This window comes from Anabrus simplex, chromosome 3, assembly GCF_040414725.1.
Source record: "Anabrus simplex isolate iqAnaSimp1 chromosome 3, ASM4041472v1, whole genome shotgun sequence".
In the NCBI taxonomy this organism is placed as follows: Eukaryota; Metazoa; Arthropoda; class Insecta; order Orthoptera; family Tettigoniidae; genus Anabrus; species Anabrus simplex.
In genome coordinates, this window is record NC_090267.1 from 212468432 (window position 1) to 212490733 (window position 22302).

At 36.9% G+C, this 22302-nt stretch overlaps 1 protein-coding gene across 3 annotated transcripts in view; it reads right to left on the bottom strand.

Annotated features, from left to right (window-relative positions):
* Window positions 1-22302, bottom strand: part of LOC136866156 (ATP-binding cassette sub-family C member 4) — a 294433-nt gene that overhangs the window by 67684 nt on the left and 204447 nt on the right. For all 3 annotated transcript variants that reach the window (XM_067142874.2, XM_067142875.2, XM_068226640.1), the window contains 2 exons: window positions 5776-5882; window positions 3264-3387 (listed from right to left, as the gene is read on the bottom strand). In XM_067142874.2, the coding sequence (XP_066998975.2) occupies window positions 3264-3387; window positions 5776-5882 (231 nt within the window). The remainder of the gene's footprint in view (window positions 1-3263; window positions 3388-5775; window positions 5883-22302) is intronic.

A 22302-nucleotide genomic window follows, 5' to 3' on the forward strand; every position in this document is an offset into this window, starting at 1 on the left:
TAAAAATGGGAAACCACAGAAAACCATCTTCAGGGCTGCCGACAGTGGGGTTTGAACCCACTACCTCCCAGATGCAAGCTCACAGCTGTGCACACCTAACCGCACAGCCTACTCGCCTGGTAGTTTATAAATGTTCCAAATTAATAGTAATATTTGGAATCAAAAGACTTATTTTTAGACATTTAAAACAATCAGGGAATTTATTTTTCAAAGAATTCATCACTTAGCTAATAAGAAAGACAGATTTATTTAAAATTGTATTTTGTATGCTGTTATTGCATGATGCAGGAATATTAAATTTTGTCATATACCAGTATTGCTCAGGGAGTTAGGATATTGTTCAGGGAGTTAGGAAAGCATGATTGCTCACTGTAGGAGCACAGAAGTTGCAACTTATCCCACCTGGGATCTCTAAAATGTCTACCAGATTTCTAAATAAACCAAAAATGTGTCAAATTTAAAACAAATTTAAAAATTTAAGTTGATTTTTCTTTTTTTGTTATTCACCTATTTTCTTGTTTGAAGGGCTGAGAGAGATTCTTTTCTGTACTCTCTCCAACTTAGGTATTAGGTTACAGCCACTGCCACACCCCTGCCCCCCCCTTCGACAAAAAAAAAATATTTGAAAACTGAGAAAGCTAACATTCCTCTTTACGAAGGTAAATGGTACATAGTTAGGAGTGTAAGACTGTGACCCTGATACAATACCATTATGGTAATGAACTTGCACAAATTTCTGTATCATGAATCTATTGCTTTTAGCAGATGGCATTCTTAAAAAAGTAGGTCGAAGTGCTGGTACCCAGTCTTTTACTAACTGTGGATGCCATTACTGCACTGAATGGTTCTGGATGTATCCTACAAATCCTTCTCTTCCACTTGCTGACATATTCTCCAACCAAAGAACTGGCACCAATTTAACTCGCTGCTTTTGAAGCATCCCTCATGCAATAACAGCATAATGCATGGTGCGTTTTAGTGAGCTCCTGACCTGTAGCAGCATCCTAGTGAACTAATAAATAATAATGTTATTTGCTTTACGTCCCACTAACTACTTTTTAAGGTCTTCGGAGACGCCGAGGTGCCGGAATTTAGTCCTGCAGGAGTTCTTTTACGTGCCAGTTCCTAGTGAACTAAGACCTGGACTGGGTTATACAGGGTCTTTTCTTTAGCATGCTCGGCAGCACCTCAGAGCACGGCACGGCTGGCACAATGACACTCGGTCGCTAGCCGGTATAATGCACGCTTTTCCTCCCCACTACTCACGACAATTCACGCTTATAGAAATCAATTTCTAGTGAAACTATTAGTCTAAAACCTACCTGGCATTACATTTTATGTTCAAAATATTGTCCCTCAGCTGTCAAATATGCCTGACACCTTGTAAATAGGTTTGCAGACACTCGACGAATCTCAGCTCGTGTGATGTTCGAAATAACTCGTGTAATGTTCTCTTGCAGTTCTTCTCTTGTGTGAGGATTGTTCACATACACTTTTCCCTTCAGCATCTCCCACAGGTAATAATCACAGGGATTTAAATCAGGAGTTCTAGGGGGATAATTAACCACAAGATCTTCGAAAACTTCCCGTATTACCTCCATAGACCGATTAGCTGTGTGTGCCGTCGCATTATCTTGCATAAAGTAACCATTACTCCTTTCTTTTTCTGTCAGCTCTTGAAAGAATGAGATCTATATATCGATCAGCATTTATTGTTTCGCGGAAAAATGTAGGCCCTATAATTCTGCAAGCACTTATTATTGCGCACCAAACTCCTATTTTTACATCATGAAGTGGATGGACATGCAGCTGGTGCAGATTTTCTGCACACCAGTATCGATTGTTTTGACTATTTACATAGCCACTTAAGTGTAGCCATGCTTCATCACTATAAAATAAAAGTTGTGGGTCAACATACCCATCGTGAAATGACTGAAGCAACCAGTTACAATACCGAACCCTAGCGAAACTGTCAGGTCCTCTTAAATATTGGGCAGGGGTGGGTTTGAACGGTTTTGCTTTTAACAGTTTTGTTGCTTTGTGGGCAGAAGATAATGACACATTAGCTTGTACAGCAAGACGTGACAGGGATTTTGTTGGAGTTCTTTCCAAGAGAGCTCCTATTTCGTCAAGCTTTTCCTCTGTTAAAACAGTTCGTCTTCTGCGTGATTTCTTGTTAAGAATGGATCCGGTGGTGCAGAACTTTTTTACTAATGTATGTACCATAGTCCTATGGAGAGGGAGGATTCCAGGAAATTTGCGAATGAATCAAAAGCGGCATTCTGTATAAGAAGAATGCTTCGCATAGCACAACACAATGAATACATGCTGTTCTACTGTATACATCACTTATTAAACACACAATTAGTATTACTACAGAAACTACATTATTTTAAAGCGAACATATTGAACACGCTACCAGTGCTGCAGATGAACTGAAATATTGCTGTGTGTGAAGCAATGGTTATTGCTACCGTACTGCATTAGATCATCTTAGCCAGTCATGAAGCAATATATCTCTTGGCAAATGAGTCACCCAGCCGCGCTGTCACCTTCCGTGTGTGTTCTCCTGACACACGGAGCAGGCCATAAAAAATACCCTGTAGTAAAGGGACTGGAATATTCAGAAATGGTATTCAATCAGTAGTAATAATAGTGAAAGTCTACTTATGCTGTTATTACATCTAACTCCTCAGTTACAGGCTCACCTAATAGTAGTATATGTTTCTATGTTTCTAAATATGACTGTCTTTATATGTCACTTCTTTGTTCCTTCCCATTACTTATGATCTCTCAACCCTTATTGAAGCCAGCCCCCTTGATGAACCAGGGAAGCAGAACTGAGCTTGTTGGAGGTTGAGAAGAAATAGATGTAAAATAATTTGAATTGATGAGGAGAGAGCCAATCTAATCTTTCAAGACTGCAGTGTATGAAGTTGTGGAGAATGTCCTTGTCCCTTTGTGTTTCCATGTCTGTCCTTGTCTTCTCTTTATATTCCTCCCACTTCCAATGTTGACCTGTTAGTGTGTATGTCCTATTATGTGTTCTTATTCATGTTCCTATATTTTCTTTTAATGTGCCATAACTGTGTAATAATCAGAAATACTTTTCAGAGGGAAAAAAATGTTTTTAAAAGACTTGTACAAACTCTGGCTCTGAATCCTAAATTTTCTTAACAACTTCATGGACCATGTAATAAAAGTTGGTTAAATAATCACTATATCCTATAACACACATTGTTGTAATGAAGTTAGTCTCTTACCATTTCCAGTAAGAAAGAATATTAATGTTACTATGCCGATGAAAATAGCAACAATTGTATCTAAATAGAATCCTAAAGCCATGCTTGTTGAAAGAAACCAGAAGCTTGCTGAGGTGTTTGAATTCTGCAAGAAAAACAAACAAATTAAATAACTCAAGAATGAAAATATTTTAAAGCAGTGCAGTTCCACAGAGAAAATCAGGATCAGTTTTTCAGTATGTGTCAAGTAATTGAAAAATACTACAAGGGGATGCTTATGTATTGTACATCTAGAGAGAGCATTTACAGAGTTGAAAGGAAAAGATATTGACTGTACCAAGAAATTAGGGGATCAGGAGCAGGTTTTTACAAACAATGAAAGGCGTTTACTACAGGGTTTCTCATATAAACTCAGACCAGATGCACGGTATTTGCATTCTGCGCTACGGCAGCTGCCTCCGCCAAACTTATATCACACGTGGCCTCCCTGCTTTAAGCATGTATACAATCTTATATGAAATCTTACCTTATAAAAGGTGCTGGAAGTGTCATCCTTGCTGGGTTATGCAGGCATTGTATCTGGTAACCACATTCTGGCTGACCCAAGTAAGTTCTGCCACTGTAATGTTTCTGATTACATTCGTAATGTTTTCTTTCAGTTCCTCCAATGTGTGGGGATTTTGTTCAATACACTTTTTCTTTCAGTTTAGCCCACAAGTAAAAATAACACACTGTTAGATCTAGAGAATGAGAGGGAAATAGACCAGCACAGATCACTCTGTCTTCAAACACTTCCAAAATTGTAAGAGGGAATCATTGCAGGCTAAATGGGTATTATAGTGTAACAGAGCTGACTAAATCAATGCTAATAATACAAGAATTTGTCTCATGCATTTCCTCCCATATGACTGCAAATGAAAGAGTTGAACTGGGCTTCATCCTGGATTCTTTCTTTATCATTTTGAGACCGTATATCTCCTTGGAGCTTTCCCTTTCTTAGCAGATCTGTAGACTGCAATACGTTGCCTATATTTTACACATACGGTACCAAGTAATGGTCCAAATCACAATCAACTCCCCTACAACTGTCAACTTGTAGTATATCAGATGCATGTCTCCTATCGATTACTACATGGTCTATTTGATTAAAGGTGATACCATCTGGTGAACACCAAGTGGCTTTCCGTATATTCTTTCTCTGAAACCATGTACTCTTCACCACCTTCGAGTTTCCCATGGCAAAATCAGCCTCTGTCCATTATCATTTGACTTATCATGCAAGCTTTCCTCCCAATTATCTCCCTATAGGCTTCTTCTTTACCCACTTAAGCATTGAAATCTCCAAGTATGATTTTTACATCTTGTCTTGGGATACATTCTATTTCTTGTTCCAGTTGTCCATAGAATATATCTTTCTCTTCATCCTCAGCCTCTTCTGTAGGTGCATACACACACACAAAGGTGATACTGAAAAAGTGGGCCTTGTCCTTAGAGTGCATATTCTTTCATTTACAGGTTTAAAATTCAAAACTGCTGACTTATATCTGTCATCCACTAGGAAGCCTGTGCCACCTACTGTACCTCTGGCTCCACCACTATGCAGAATTGTGTATCTACCACTTCTAAAAACACAATTCCTTTCCATCTGACTTCCTGAATTGCTGCTATTCTAATATTGTATTTCTCCATTTCTTGTTTCAAACTGTTTAGGGCTCCTGGTTTAATCAGGGTTTGTACATTCCAGGTTGCTATATACATATCATATTTCTGTTTGTATCTTCCATTTCCTCACGTGGGTTGTTTACCATTATCATCAGTCCAGCTATTCTTGTCTATGAGTTTCGTAATGGGTTGTTTTTTTCTGATATAGGGTTGTTAGCCCCATGATCAACCCCCAACCTGGAGGACCATGGTATCTCTCTTAGTCTGGCCTATCACCTTTGACCTGTCCAGCTTGGGTGGCCCTACCAGGAGCTTATGCTCCCACTGGAATAGCTCTCAGATTTAATATTAGATTTAAATGATAAATATTTAACTTCTAAAGATCCATTAGGTCTGTATTTCATGACTGAGTGGAAGGTAATCACAATAATTAACAAGATTGTCTAAAAAAATATTCTGACCGCAACTTCATAGTATCTCTCTCATCAACTCATTTGATATGCTGGCAATTTTTCCATCGATGATCTGTTGTTGTATTGGTACTGGGATCCTGCACAAAAAACTGTCTACATAAAAAAAACACTAGATTTTACACATAGTGCTGCATGCATGATATTGGACACCAGATGAGATTCAAATATAAGTACCATATCAAATTTGGTGTCAAAAGCACTGAATTGGCAACACTGTAAAAATAAACTAATAATGTCCAAACATGTTAACAATAATCCTGCCATATACCAACAATACAATTTGATCAAAAGCAGAATCAGCATTTAGCAGAGTGCACAATTCTGTCAACATTAGTTATAATAATTCTTGACACCCCTGTGTTTGGATTAATTTGCATGCTACTGTATGTAAGTTTTACCTGATATATGTGAAAGAGCCTCTTCACTTCTGATTGGGAATTTGATGCTCTTATAGTGACTAGACCATTGAGAGAGTCAGCCAAGTGAGAAAATAATGGTCTGCGTGCTGGAAAAAGAAGAATTGCACTTGTAATTGGTACTCTTTTAGATTATTAAAAATGTAATTATACCATACTTCAGAACCTGTTGTTGTTGTTGTATCTTATTGCTAACCCGGATTTTAATCCATCAGATTTAAACTCGTGTGCTCATCCCTGAGGTGGTGCAGCTCTTTCTAGGCACGCCTCCAATGGAGGTGAGCTGCATGCACTATTTCAGCCCCATAACAGCCCTCCTGCCATTCTTAAATTTCTGGCAGTACTGGAAATCGAACCCAGGCCTCTGATGACGGCAGCTAATAACACTAACCATTACGCTATGGAGGCGGACACTTCAGAATCTATTTAAAAACACATTTCTTTGGTAACAATTCAGAATTTCTTTTAATAATATTACAGAACTACAAGGCTCACCAAAATATTTGTAAGTACCTGTTGTTCTTCTTGTTATTGTTATTATTATTATTCCCCCCAACAGAATCATACCATCCTCAACAGAGCTGAGTCAGAATATCACTAATACCACATAAGATGTGATAATTCAGAGTTTTAATTCTAAAGAAAATGATGTCTGGGTATGATAAACTGCATATGGTGGTGCTTCGAAAAGAAACTGTATATGATGGCATAATATTTTCATTTACAGTACCGGTAGTTATTTCTTCAGTAACAGTTTTATAATCCACGACAAATGAATTAAGATGCTTCAGACTGATTTTATGGCTTAATGAAGTTTTTTGTAAAGAATCAGTAAAGACATTTAATAATTATGTAATGAAGTACAATGAAATGAAATGAAATGGCATATGGCTTTTAGTGCCGGGAGTGTCCGAGGACATGTTCAGCTCACCAGGTGCAGGTCTTTTGATCTGACGCTTGTAGGTGACCTGCAGGTCGTGATGAGGATGAAATGATGATGTTAAGCAAACAGGGAACTGGAAACCAAGTAGGGATGACATAAAAAAGTTAGTGCTCAACTGTAGAAGCAATGTAAACAAAGGAATCGAATTAAGTAATTTAATAGATAGGGCCTATATATACTTACCAGATATTGTAATAGGAGTTGAATCGTGGCTGAGAAACCATGTAATGGATGCAGAAATATTCTCATGGAACTGGAGTGTGTATCGTAGAGATAGGATAGGAATGGTAGGAGGGGGAGTATTCATTCTGGTGAAAGAAGAATTTGTAATCTACGAAAAAGTTAAGGATGAAAAACTTGAAATTGTGGGTGTAAGGCTCTTCTCTAAAGATAATAGACAACTTGATGTCTTTGGAGTGTACAGACCGGGAAAGGGTAGCACTGAAGCTGATTCAGAATTATTTGATAAGATAATCAGCTATGTTGGAAATGATATGGAAAGGAATGTGATAGTAGCAGGTGATTTCAATTTACTTAATGTCAATTGGGAAGGTAATGCGAATGACAGGAAGCATGACCAACAAATGGCAAATAAGTTAATGTGGGAAGGGCAACTGATTCAGAAAGTGATGGAACCAACCAGAGAGAAGAAAATTTTGGATGTGGTGCTGATAAAACCAGATGAGCTCTATAGAGAAACCGAAGTAATAGATGGTATTAGTGATCACGAAGCTGTTTTTGTCATAGTTAAAAATAAATGTGAAAGAAAGGAAGGTATTCAAATTAGGACTATTAGGCACTACCATATGGCTGATAAAACAGGCATGAGGGAGTTTTTAAAAAGCAGCTATGATTGCTGGAAAATGGTAAATTAAAATGTAAACAGACTCTGGGATGGGTTTGAAGCAATTGTTGAAGAATGTGAAAATAGGTTTGTATCTTTAAAGGTGGTAAGGAATGGTAAGCATCCACTATATTATAACAAAGAAGTAAAGAGACTAAGAAGGAGGTGCAGGTTGGAACAAAATAGAATTATAAATGGTTATGGAAGTAAGGAGAAATTGAAGGAACGTACTTGGAAATTGGATCTAGCAAAGAACTCAGCCAAGGATAACATGATGGCAAGCAGAATTGGTGGTCATACTAACTTTAGTGAAAAGTGGAAGGGTATGTATAGGTACTTTAAGGCAGAAACAGGTTCCAAGAAGGACATTCCAGGAATCATTAATGAACAAGGGGAGTGTGTATGCGAGGATCTTCAAAAGGCAGAAGTATTCAGTCACCAGTATGTAAAGATTGTTGGTTACAAGGATAATGTCCAGATAGGAGATGTGAGTAATACTAAAGAAGTATTAAAATTTACCTATGATAACAATGATATTTACAGTAAGATACAAAAGTTGAAAACTAGAAAAGCAGCTGGAATTGATAAGATTTCTGGGGATATACTAAAGGCAATGGGTTGGGATATAGTACCATATCTGAAATACTTATTTGATTATTGTTTGGTTGAAAGAGTTATATCAAATGAATGGAGAGTTGCTATAGTTACCCCTGTGTATAGAGGAAAGGGTGATAGACATAAAGCTGAAAATTACAGGCCAGTCAGTTTGACATCCATTGTATGTAAGCTTTGAGAAAGCATTCTTTCTGATTATATTAGACATGTTTGCAAAATTAATAACCGGTTTGACAGAAGGCACTTTGGGTTTAGGAAAGGTTATTCGACTGAAGCTCAGCTTGTGGAATTTCAGCAAGATATAGCAGATATCCTAGATTCAGGAGGCCAAATGGACTGTATTGCGATGGACCTATCTAAGTCATTTGATAGGGTAGATCATGGAAGACTACGGGCAAAAATGAGTGCAATTGGACTAGAAAAAAGAGCGACTGAATGGGTGGCTATATTTCTAGAAAATAGAAGAGAATTAGAGTAGGCAAAGCTTTATGTGACCCTGTAATAATTAAGAGGGGAATTCCTCAATGCAGTATTATTGGACCTTTATGTTTTCTTATATACAGTATATCAATGTTATGTGTAAACAAGTGGAATCAGAGATAAGGCTGTTTGAGGATGATGTTATTCTGTACAGAGTAATAAATATGTTACAAGATTGTGAGCGGCTGCAGGGTGACCTCGATAGTGTTGTGAGATGGACAGTGGGCAATGATATGTTGATAAACAGGGTTAAAAGTCAGGTTGTGAGTTTCACAAATAGGAAAAATCCTCTCAGTTTTAATTACTGCGTTGATGGGGTGAAAGTTCCTTTTGGGGATCTTTGTAAGTACCTAGGTGTTAATATAAGAAAAGACCTTCATTGGGGTAATCACATAAATATGATTGTTAATAAAGGGTACAGATCTCTGCAGATGGTTATGAGGGTATTTAGGGGTTGTAGTAAGGATGTAAAGGAGAGGGCATATAAGTCTCTGGTAAGACCCCAACTAGAGTATGGTTCCAGTGTAATTGCCATCCTCACCAGGATTACTTGATTCAAGAACTGGAAAAAATCCAAAGATAAGCAGCTCGATTTGTTCTGGGTGATTTCCGACAAAAGAGTAGCGTTACAAAAATGTTGCAAAGTTTAGACTGGGAAGATTTGGGAGAAAGGAGACGAGCTGCTCAATTAAGTGGTATGTTGCAAGTGATAAAAATCATTGTTGTCCGTATTGAAGATACTGCATATAGGATGCTAAATGGTTTATTTTGTTACCTATTCAATACATTTAAATTTTACATTTAGGAATTTATTATTAATTCCGCTTGAGACATGTTTCACCCTTCATTGAGGGCATCATCGGTCAAATGACCTCCTCAAGGCAAAAGTCAGGTACCTGATAACTATTTAACATGCACAAATTAATACACATTACAATGGGAAAATTAAGTATGAGAAACACTTGTACAATGGTGATGGATAAACAATATAAGTTTAAAGAATAAGAAGTTGGCACCAATGCTTAAAATTACTGGATAATTATAGCAGAGTTCAGCAGTGGTGGTCTGAAGAATAATTGACGCACTCATAGGAAATTATAAAGTTTATAAAATTATTTACAGTATAACAGTCGGGGGGAAAGGGTATAGTGCTCGGCGTCAATGTTTGTAACAAAAATTACTGTCAATGGTTGGTAACTATACAGTAAATTTACATTATTCAATTGAACAGTTGAGAATTTACAGTTTATATACATATTTACAAGAGAGCAGCTTGGTGAGCAAGGATAATAAAAAAAAGTCTAGTACCAAGTGTGTCCCGTTGTTTTAATCGTTGGAAGATGATTGTAGCATTGACATATCAGAAATATGCAGTGTGGTTTAATTTTAGTTTTTAATCACAGGGGGCAGGGAAAATATTCCATAGCCAAATGAGTTTCTCTAGGCATCAATCAGAAAGTAGTCTGGTTGAAGCACCAGGTTCGGTACGGTGAACTGGTCAGCGTGGACGGAGACTCAATGGGTGTCATTGAGTTAACGGTGCATTTGAATGGCAATTACCTACAAATAACTGCCATCATTGTTGCCTTTTTATCTCACAATTTAAAGATTTTCCTGAACGAAGGCTTGGAGTGATACACCAGGTGGCTAAGTCTCTGTATTGTCACCAATGCAATATCAGTAAGGATATCATTAACAGTTTGCTAATTTCTTTGACATCACACTGTAACAGAACACACTCTGAAAGGGAAGAAGTAGCAAGTCCTCGTATTATGCTTGTAAGTTTGGAGGACTTCAAACAGTAGGGCACAACAGCTTCAACAAACTCCTTCAGATGCTTAGTCAGAACCACAAAATAAGGTTTTGGGTATCAAGGTCCTTCTCTGCCCTGCATAATCAGTTCCATAAGTGGTATCAAAGCTCTACGCAGCGAGATGTTGCTGATGCAAATATCACACCCCATCCTCTATTGAACAACACGAACCAAGTACCTGCAAACTAGGACTTGAGAGACTATTTCTCGATTGATTGGGACATAATCATTTGGTTATTTGAGACTGTCTTTAATGTCTCTAATGAAGACATTTGTTTTGTCACAATTCAAATCACAAGAAATCCACTATCCTTCACAGATTTAATCACCTTCTTAAATAAGGTGTAGAGCTTGTACCCTTGTAAATTCTACACCAGAAAGCAGGCAGCAGCGATAGCAAACTTTTCTGACAGCCGTTTCCGACAAAAGAGAGTACCTAACTTATTGGCTAATGTGGGGCACTTACCTATACATTGATCTTATACCCCCCTCTCCTATCACCCCTCATACCTGCATTGACCACTCCATAAAATTTATCACTAGTTCTGTCATAGTTTAGTCTTTCACTAAGAGCCATTTCATAAGTAACAACACAGAAACAAGCTTCTCCATTGGGTGTAGGTTTTCAGCATCTGCAGAAGTTTGTTGAAGCTGCTGTACCCTACTGTTTGAAGTCCTCCAAACTTATGAACATAATACAAGAATTTCTACTTCTTCCCTTTCACAGTGGGTGTCAATATCATTATCCACATTTCCTATATACCTATCCAAAGTGCTGCGTGAAGGGGCTTGTATCCTTTAGGAGACACTGGTCTCTATGCCACGCAATACCAAATACTCAGCTCTGACCATTTTAGTTTACTCTTCCAAAAATTATTTATCTCATCAATCAAATAACTGGCCTTTTGATTTATTTCACCATTGGTTGTGGCATCATACACAACCATTAACCCAGCTCAACGGAGATAGGGTCATCTTCCCTATCCTTCACCTGAGTAATTCTTGTCTGGTGCATTCATGTTGTGGGGGTGGGTATCCTCCACATCAGCAGGCTGATGTGAAGGAGAGCTAAGTACAGGCAGGAACCCAGTCTCATGGGGTATAATGTGGAACCCATGCCCAGGGTTACGGGTGAAGACCTTATCAGCATCTTAGGCAGAGAAGGAGATCTTTGGAATGGCGAAGATGGTGGATGAGGCAACCCATCCTCTCTGGGGGAAATTAGAAGAGAAACTACTGCCTTGTGGAGAAGAGGGATCTTCAAAGGCTAAGGGAGTAAACCCTGAAAGAAAATCCTCAGATGCATTAGGATTAGCAGGTCAGCAGATGAGTAATTTTGTACTTGCTTTCAACTATAATACAAGCCTTGGATGGAAGTTTAAAAATGGAAATGGAATTGACAAGTTTCTGGCAACAGTTGCACAATATGATGGTAATCCTGATGTTCATGTAAGTGTTAGATCAGAGAACAAAACCAGATTTGGAAAACAGACCGAGAATGGGGAAGATACGTCATGAATACAAAGGTAATCCCCAGTGAAAGTATGGAGGGTGATCATAGATAATTAATTGTGGAATTAAAACAAGTAAAAATCCCTAAAATTGTACTGAAGAAGAAACCAAAGATTTGGGAATTGGAGGAGGAGGTTAAAAGAATGGCATTCCAAGATTGTATAAAAAGGAAGTTGCCTAACATGGAAATACGAAGTAGAGGAGAAGAGTGGGACGATTTAAGACAGACATGGTGGTGGACAGACAAAATTTAAAAAAAGAAATAAAATAAAGGAACAAGGTGAAGAAAGAAATGGATAAGGAAAAGCAAAAAAACATATCAGAGGGATGAGAATAAGATAGAAAGGTTACATGTGCAATACAAAATATTGAAACTACAAGTAAAGAAGAGTATCAAGGAAGAAAAGGAGAATGTTGGGGGGAGTTTGCAAAAAAAAAAAAAAAAAAAATTGAGCAAGATAGTCGAAGAAATCAGAAACTATTATACAGAGTAATAAAATAAAAAACAATAAATCAAGACAAAATCAATTCATTAGAGAGAAAAGATTGATCCATAGTACATAATGAAAAGGGTTTTCAGAAGGTGATGGTATGAGCCCTTAATGCCATATGGAAGGATGAAAGGATATGTGAAGATTGGCAATAAGGAAGCATCGTACCATTGATCAAAAAAGGAAATAGGAAGAAAGGTGAAAATTATAGAAGTATAACCCTATTATCACATTGGCTAAAAATAATGGAGAAAGTCATAGACAAAAGACTGAGGGATATAATATAAACACAGTTAGAGGAAGAACAATATGGCTTTAGACTGAATAGATCAACAATAGAGTTCTTGGCCGGGTGGCTCACCAGCTTTACCTCTGCTGCCTCGCCGACTCTAAAGAGCATATCGGCTGACACCTAGTTGGTAGTCGACCTCTCCGACACGCTTACCTGCCTACTCCGTAACGTCAACCTCACTCTCTCAGATGATGACATCGTTCATCAAATCCGCAAGGCAGGCATTCCTGTTCATTGCACCACCAGACTACTAAACAGTTCCGGACTGTCACCAGATGTCCTTCTATATCTCCACACAGACGATGAAGTCTGCCGCCTCCTGAACAATGGTGTCTATATTCATTGCATCTTCCATAGTGTGGAAGCTACTCCTGCGCACCTCATGGATCAGCTCATTGCCACTGATTTGTATTTCGCCTGCAATGGTCGTGCCACCACTGGAGAATTCCTACCAGCTACCTTCGCACCAAGTGGAGTCTACGCCGTCAAGCCACAGTTCTGCTGAGTTTCTTTCTTAAATCAATAATGTGATTTTTCCCTTTTCATGTTTGCATCAATTAACCCCTTAAGCAGGTAGCTCGGTACACACTAGCTCACTCTCAGGTGGTGAGCGATTTCCCTGATTGAAGAAAATATTTAATTACTTGATAAAAAAACAATCTTAGTATAAAATGAACTATTGAAGGGCCAAAAGAGAAATATTTATTGAATATCATGTATTTAATTCTTGAAAAATTCTATTATTTTAATTTTTCAATGCTTTGTGCAAAAACGTACTAAGTGCTTTCACACTGTGATATCGAGATTGCTTCTTCCTAACAGCAAAGCTCTGGTTTTTGTTTATACAATAACTTTCACCTGAATATTTTAAGCAGTTTACTATCAATCTCTGCCTGGAAATAAATGTTTCTGTATATGTAAATTGTAGATTTACAAAGTTTACATATACTTAAAAGATGTGCAATGGAATAAATTATAATACTCACAAAATTTTCTGTTATGTTGGTTAGCGCTTTCGAGGGATCAAGTTTATATAGCCTCCCTACAATTACTAAGTGACATAAACGGACTACATTACACTGCAATACAGGTAATATTTACAGTATTTACAGTCTTCACAGTGTTATGTCTTTTACAGCTGTTCATTATGATACACACGGAAGCAGGTCATGTTATATAACCTGTCTCGCCTTCGCATAATTTATATAATTCCATTCCGAAATGTGATCATTTTCTTGTTATGTAAACTTTACACCCTAGCCACCCTTTCCATAGCAAGAGGTTCTCATCAATTGACATTTTGCCATCAGGGGTATAAGCTTCCAAAAATTTTGCTAACAGGTGGTCAAATACTGGATTTATATCGTATATTTTTGGAGGAAATTTTGCATTATTCACCTCATTGTCAGAGATATGTATAAAGCTGCAGAGGAAAATATAATAATAATAATAATAATAATAATAATAATAATAATAATAATAATAATAATAATAATAATAATAATAATAATAATAATAATAATAATAATAATAATGTTATTGGCTTCACGTCCCACTAACTACTTTTATGGTTTTCAGAGACACTGAGGTGCCAGAATTTAGTCCCTCAGGAGTTCCTTTGCATGCCAGTAAATCTGCTTACAAGAGGCAGGTGTTTAATATTATTATTTATATTTATTTGAGCACCTTCAAATACCACCGGTCTGAGCCAGAATCGAACCTGCCAAGTTGGCGTCAGGAGGCCAGCCAGGCCACTCAATCTGGCGAGAAAAAATCTTTTCTGTATCATCAGCTCATAGAAAATAGGCGTAGTGAACAAGCAATTGCGAGAAATAGTGTCCTAATTTAGGTTTCTGGTCCAAACTTATATAAATAATTTTGTAATTGCTCATCAGGTTCCCTTTGCTCACTTTTTTTGTCACGTACATGGGAGAAACAGGTAGGAGTTTTCAAACTAGGTATCTGGAACACGTCAATGATTATGGACAAAAGAAGTATTCTGCTATGAGTGTCCATATGGGAGATACTGGTCACCATTATACCAACATAAATAGAGACTTGACCATTTAAAAAAATGTCTGACCAGAGTATTAACGCAAACAAAAATTTGAATGACATACAAGAGAACAAAAATCCATTATATGAACAGATACCATTGTTCTTATCATCACAAAAAATTTATAATTTGAAGTTACCTCCTCTAAAACAAACATCCCTCCCTCCCATTCTACCTATAGGCAGAGCTGTTCCCCCTTCCCCTACTAATAGCACTGCTCCCCTTCCTACCACCCCTCGCCAAGTTCCGCCAGGCAAGAGGAAACATAATTATAACACGCGGAGTAGCATGGCGAGGAGCAAGTCAGAGCGAGGCTCAGATGTGAACCAGCTATAGGGAGTTTCATCAACTTTGATGGTTAGCTTTTACATCATGCATTCGTGATGGAAACTCATTTCTTAAATTTCTGAGGGCTTTAAACCCATTATTTTTATATCTCTCGTTCTTTCCAGACCTTGCCTTTTGAAAGGAACATTCATAAGAATTAAACTATCAATATGGTGGTCATGCAGCGCAGATCTTTGCCATACAATAGGCTATCCCAGGAGCATTAGATTCCTTCTACCAGAAATAGCTTATTTTTTTAAAGGAATTTTCATAAGAATTAAAGCTTTCAAGTATTCTGACATGGATTGGTCCTATGTTCCTATTCTGAGACCAGAATTCAAATCTCCCTCAGTCAGTACACTGAAGCTACCAGCTGCATGTCATATTTTCAAGCACTGTCATTCAAATTTTAATATTGAAGAAATTTTCTTACAAGAAGTGATGGACAATTTTATGTAAATATTATTTATTGTCTTTAGTATATTCTCAAACAGTTCTCAAAGGACATGGGTTCTTTCATTTTTAAAATTACTAGACAGCAGCAATGAGTACCGTAATCTGTTATGAGATGTTATGGCTGAAGAAGTCTTAAAATAAGATGAAACATGTTCCAAAGTATGTTTAATATATTTCAATATTAAATGATTTTCACTTGTAAGTGAAGTGTATTGATTGGGTGGACCATTAAACCTAACAGTAGTTCTTAATTTAAACTCTGAGATTTGCCAATGGTATTGTTATTTTATCTGAGTCTGCAGAAGATCTGGAGAAATTGCTGAATGGTATGGAGTCTTGGAGAAGGAGTACAAGATGAGAATAAATAAATCCAAAACAAAAGTAATGGAGTGCAGTCGAATGAAATCAGGTGATACAATAGATATTAGATTAGGAAATGAAGTCTTAAAGGAAGTAGATGAATATTGTTACTTAGGTAGTACAATAACTAATGATGGCAGAAGTAAGGAGGACGTAAAATGCGGATCTGCACAAGCAAGGACGGCCTTTCTTAACAAAAGAACTTTGCTCAATTTGCTCATGATGTAGGAATTAGAAAGAATTTTATGCAGACTTTCGTCTGGAGCATTGCATTGTATGGAAGTGAAACATGGACGATAATTAGCTCAGAAAGAAAGAGAATAGAAGCTTTTAAAGTGTGGTGTTACAGAAGAATGCTGAAGGTAATTTGGGTAGATCAAATCACTAAAGCATTACCGAAGATTCACAAGGCTAATGTCCCCATAAGGCCTGTTATTAACTTCAGAAATGTCCGCCTCCGTAGCGTAACGGTTAGTGTTATTAGCTGCCGTCCTCGGGGGCCCGGGTTCGATTCCCGGTACTGCCAGGAATTTAAAACTGGCAGGAGGGCTGGTATGTGGTTGAAATGGTACATGCAGCTCACCTCCAATGGGGGTGTGCCTGAAAAGAGCTGCACCCCCTCAGGATGAGGATGAGGAACTTCAGAAATAGTCCGATGTACAAAATATCTCAGTATATTTGCAATTTTCTTAAAACTCATTATTTTTTTCAAGCTAACACGTCAGTTAAAACTTCCCTACAATTTTGCAATAGAATTAAAGATCTTACTTTACCAAAACATTACACCCTTCACTTCTTTGACATAGTGAATATGTATGCGAATGTACTTATCAATAAAACCATCAAAATAGTAAAAAATAATCTCTCCAAATTCAGTAAATTGACTGTAGGTTAGATATATGAGTTTGTTCAGATCCTCAAGTTTACATTAAATAATAGTTTCTTCCTTTTTAATAACACCGTATACCAAAAGAAGGGTCCTCCTATGGGGTCACCGACCTCGGGAATCCTCACTGATATTTACGTAGATTTCCTTAAATACACTCATATTATAGGCAAAATTAATGGTATCAAACATTGGACACGCTATGTTGATGCCACTTTTATTATCCTAGATTCCCATACTACTGATAGTAATACAGTTCTTGAATTACTTAATAACCTTGATCTGCATATAAAGTTTATGACAGAATCAGAGAACAATGATATTGAAATAATAAATAAGGTAGTTCAACCTATTCAATACAAATAAATATGAAATGTAGTATTACATTCCTATTTAATTAAAAGCAGAAGCGGTACCGGTTTCGACCCTAATCTGGGTCATCATCAGCTGAATAAAATGCAAAAAACAATGCATAGGTAAATAAGAAATTAAAGAGTGAGTCTTTCACAAAAACAGTTGAAGAGGCAAAATATGTTAATGGGGATTAGCACTGTGCAATTTTAAATCGTAAAATCTAGAAGAAGTAGAAAGTCAGTCACTTATAAGAAGTAAGGCGTGATCTTCTGAATTGTAGCACAACACACGCAAATTTCAGCACTGTCTCATAATGTTTATAAGAAGAGGTGAAAAGTTAAATGAGCCAGCGAATGAGGCGCGAAGTCACAATATAATTAATGAATATGAAGTCCCAAAATTGTTTAGAAGTCGAAGACGAGTCGCTTGATTGAAGCAAATTGCTAGCTCCTGAAGATCAGCGCAGTGACGGACATTGATTGTGTTGCGCTGATCTTCAGGGCTGAGATCTTCTGATATCCATCACAGTCCTGTTCATTTAAAAAGTCTACATTTGTGTCCCAATTATCAGTTTGATTTTCAACATGGCATCTCTCCTGGATATAATAATCTAATGTACTGAGAAATCGCTGCTTATGATATTCTTGTGACCAATATACTCCTGTAATAACTACTTTCTTGTTGTCATAGTTAACGGCTATTATGAAAATATTAAATCATCATTTTCAATAATTTACATTTTGTGATCCAAACCATTTTTAAACATCAATGCAATACCATTACATTTGTTAACTGAACCCTCCCTGTAATAAGATTTGCACATGTCATAGTTACTTATATTTACATTACTCAGTGACCGGCTTTCTTTTAAAGTTATTACATTGAATCTACGATCATATGATTTCAATAAAATGTCTAAAGTGTCCTTATGCTTCTAATACAGTGAGTTTCTCTAATTGGTTGGCTGGCAGGTATGCCCAGCTTATCTGCCTCAGGTCCCGCTCTGTGGCATAGCAACAAGGACAACACTTTGCTCACTTTATCCATGCATTACATGAGATAACAATTAGAACTGAGAATTAAAAAAATAAGTTTGTACCTTCTAACAGAAGATGTTGAAAATGTTCTCAATTTTAACATTTTCATAGCTCATCATGCTGAACTCTTCAAAACCCTGGCTCCTTGTCTAAGTCATCTTAGGGATTTTGTAGGCGTGTTCTAATCTTTCTGCCATTTTATTGACTTTTTTCCGTTAAGTTCATGTTTTTTAACAGTTTGCTTCTTACTGAGCAAAGAACAGTGGCGTATGCTGGGATCAAGACGTAGGCTACCACTAGACTTACGTCACCCCTTTTCCATGGTTGGTTTAGTGAACGTCAAGCCTTCAGCATTTTGAGCTGAAGCCAATAGCCAACGGAGAAGTCTGCTGTGTTGTCAAGGCTGCTTCACAAGCTACTGTCTGGCCTCTGCTACTGCCAATGCTCAACCCCAGGTCAGTGGAGTTGGTAGCCTAACTTTTAACAAATTAAAGTCCATCTTTGTGGCTAAATGGATAAAATGCTTGCCTTTGGTCCGATGGCTCTGGTTCAATTTTCAGAATCAAACCCCTTATGCTGTTAATTCCCCTGGCATGAGGACTAGGTGTTTGTGACATCTTTGCCATTCATTTTATCCTCATTAGGTCACCACCAAGCCTATACTGATGCCATGCACCATTATTATTATTATTATTATTATTATTATTATTATTATTATTATTATTATTATTATTAACCCTGGAATGGTATGATGCTTAAAACTTACATCAATGGTATGATGTCATATTTTTTACGATCTTGAGAAAAAACACTTTTTTGGTAAAATGGAAATGAAAAATCAAAACTTATAGAACATATTTTAATTTTACATACTTTTAAGAGATGAAAATACATTTAATATAAAAGAAAAGTTTATTGAGGAACAATGTCAAGCATTGTCTAGTCATCAACGTCACCTAGCAGTTAAGTCCATCTGAAAATAACATACTCCTCAAGAGGTGTGTAAATCATCTGGCCCCCTTGCTCACCAAAATAATTAATTTGTCATTGCAAACAGGAGTAATACCAGATAAATGTAAAATTGCAAGAGTGGTACCAGTTCTTAAGAAAGGAACACAATGTGACCCCAGTAATTACAGGCCACTATGTATAGTATCTTCGCTAGCAAAAGTACTTGAAGTAGTAATAAAAAAACAAGTCTTGAATTTCCTAACAAAAACACATTTCTTCTTCAAATTTCAGTATGGCTTTCTACCCAAACATAGTACACTTTCAGTTGCTTTTGACATAGTGTCCCTGATACAGAATGCACTAGATAGTAATAAAATAGCAGCTGGAATTTTCATAGATCTTGCAAAGGCATTTGACACAGTTAACCATATCCTACTACTTAATAAACTAGCAAATGCAGGAATTAGAGGAATAGCCTTTGAGTGGTTTAAAAATTACTTAACTGATAGGAAGCATATGTTAATATCAATGAAACTAAAGGGCCCATCTACAATGTTAAACATGGTGCCCCACAAGGGTCAGTGCTGGGACCATTACTGTTTTTAATATTTATTAATGATATAGGTTATCTTGAGTTTACTGGTAAGATATTCCTGTTTGAAGATGATATATTTATATTTTATGACAGCAGTTGTGAACAAACGATTATGGAGTATATGCAAAAAGATCTGGACATACTAACATCATGGCTGAACAACAATAACCTAGTTATAAGCACCTCAAAAACAAAATACATGATATTTCATAAACCAACACAAATTATCAATACCTGTAATGTAGTAAAAATTGGCAATGAGCCCATTGAAAGAGTAAAGCAGATTTCATATTTAGGCCTGGCTTTAGACAATAACTTAAGTTGGAATGAGCATATCTTAAATGTAAGGAAAAAAATTATTAGTGTAATTGGAGTACTAAAAAGATTGAAAGACTATGGAATAAACAACCAACACTTAAGAAACATATATACCTCCCTCATACAATCACACCTTATGTACATGAATATAATATGGGGAAATTGTACACAGGAAGCTATAAAGGGACTAGAAGTACTCCAAAAGAGAGCTTTAAAAATTATGTATGGATATGATTTTCTAAAACCATCTGTGGAAGTTTTTCAGGAAACAAACATATTACCAGTACAATGCCAGATTAAATATTCTCAAGCTTTATTTATGTTCAGGTATAAAAATAATATGATTTCTGTTAATACAGAACTATGATACAGCAAGGACATTCACACCCATAACACAAGATCAGCAAACCAGTTTTACAAAGATTCCACTAACACTACCAAATATGGTGTTAAAAGCATTTCTTATTCAGCAAGCACAGCCTTTAACAATCTACCTCCCAAATTAAAACAAATCAATAAGTTGTACAGATTTAAGAAAGAAGTACGCAGGTACTTCCTTGAACAGTATGTTGGAGAATAAATCGATAACCACTGTGTACCTATTTTTCCACCTAAGTTTAGTTTGTTTTTAATATCTTCTTTTTCCATGTAAAATAATGATATTATGATGTAAATTAATAATTGTAAATATTCCTTGTTATATATGTAGGCCTATGCCTTATCTGTTAAATAAAACTTAAAGCTGCCAAGCTGTGATTGTAAAGGGCAATCCCTTCTTGAGCCACTAGCTCACTGGGACATTCTATACCCAATAAATAAAAATAAATAAATAAAAAAATTGAAAAAAAAATTGAAATTAGTATATTTAATTTTTTAAAATAAATTGTATGTTTAAACAGAGAGCTAAATGATCAAAACGTTTTGGTAATAGCTCAAAATAAATCTTACTTGCAATGATATGATGTCTTGATGATGCTGCAGTTGAATCAGGCGCTGCAGATTTTGCAGATATCACCGCGGTGCTCCGCGCAGAACGCAGTGTTGCACTTGTTGCAGTAGTTGGCTGTCATTCTTCGCTTTTCAGCTGGGCATAGTTTACAAGTTGTTCTCTTCTTATTAATCCTAGGAAGAGCTGGTTCTTTTCGGCCAAGAACACTGAAGACCATACTTCTTAGCTCCCTCGGAAGATTTCTGATAGTCAAGCGCTGTTCTAGCCATGGAAAAACCAACTGCTGATACAACTGATTCAAATAAGCTGATCTTGTCATGGTTTGTTCTTTTCTAGAACTCAAGACCATGTTCAAAATAATAAGTGAGTTAACTCCCCCGATGTCGATCAGGTCATAAAAAATGCAGAGTGGCCATCTTTTTGTTTTCCTTGCACTAGATCTGACTGAAACCATTTGGTCAAGAGTATCTACTCCTCCTTTGGTCTGGTTGTAATGGTCAATCATAACTGCTTTGCCATCTTGATTCACTCCCTTATCTTGGTGCATTGTGGAAATAAGGCAAACTAGCTTGTTCTTCTTAGCCTTGTGCGATAGAAGTGTTGTCGTGTTGCTGAACAGGTATTTTTCATCACCAATGTCCCTGTTCTTTGCTGATCTCATACTCAAAGGTATCTCTGGTTTGTTGAGTTGAGTTCACCATAGTGTCAGTAAAGAACAACTGAAATGCATCTAAAGCTTGTAAGGAGCCTTGAGCAATTCATCAGCCAATGGAACGGTTGTGAACCAGTTATCCATTGTTATGTTGCGGTTCGATCCATGAAATGGAGCCGTTAGCTTTTTCACATAGTAGTGGGAAAGAGGGCCTTTGACAGTTGTGTTTTGTTTCCCTAAGTATGGCTCAGCAACTAATATATACTTAGAACCAGCATCACAAACCATAACAATTTTTAGCCCATATTTAGCTGGCTTTTTAGGCATATATATTTTGAATGGACATCTGCCTCTAAATGCAAGCAGCTGTTCATCAATGGTGAGATACAGGCCAGCCTCGTAGTTGTCTATGCATGATTTCATGAAAGCTTCCCAAAGGTCCCTTATAGGTGCGAAGCAATCCGTCGCTACTCTCTCAGCTCGGGTAGTTTTGTCATCGAATCTGAGACAATCTAATAAAAACTGGGATCGCTTTTCACTAAAGCAAATTCTGTAAACATTACCACTTACAGAAGGAT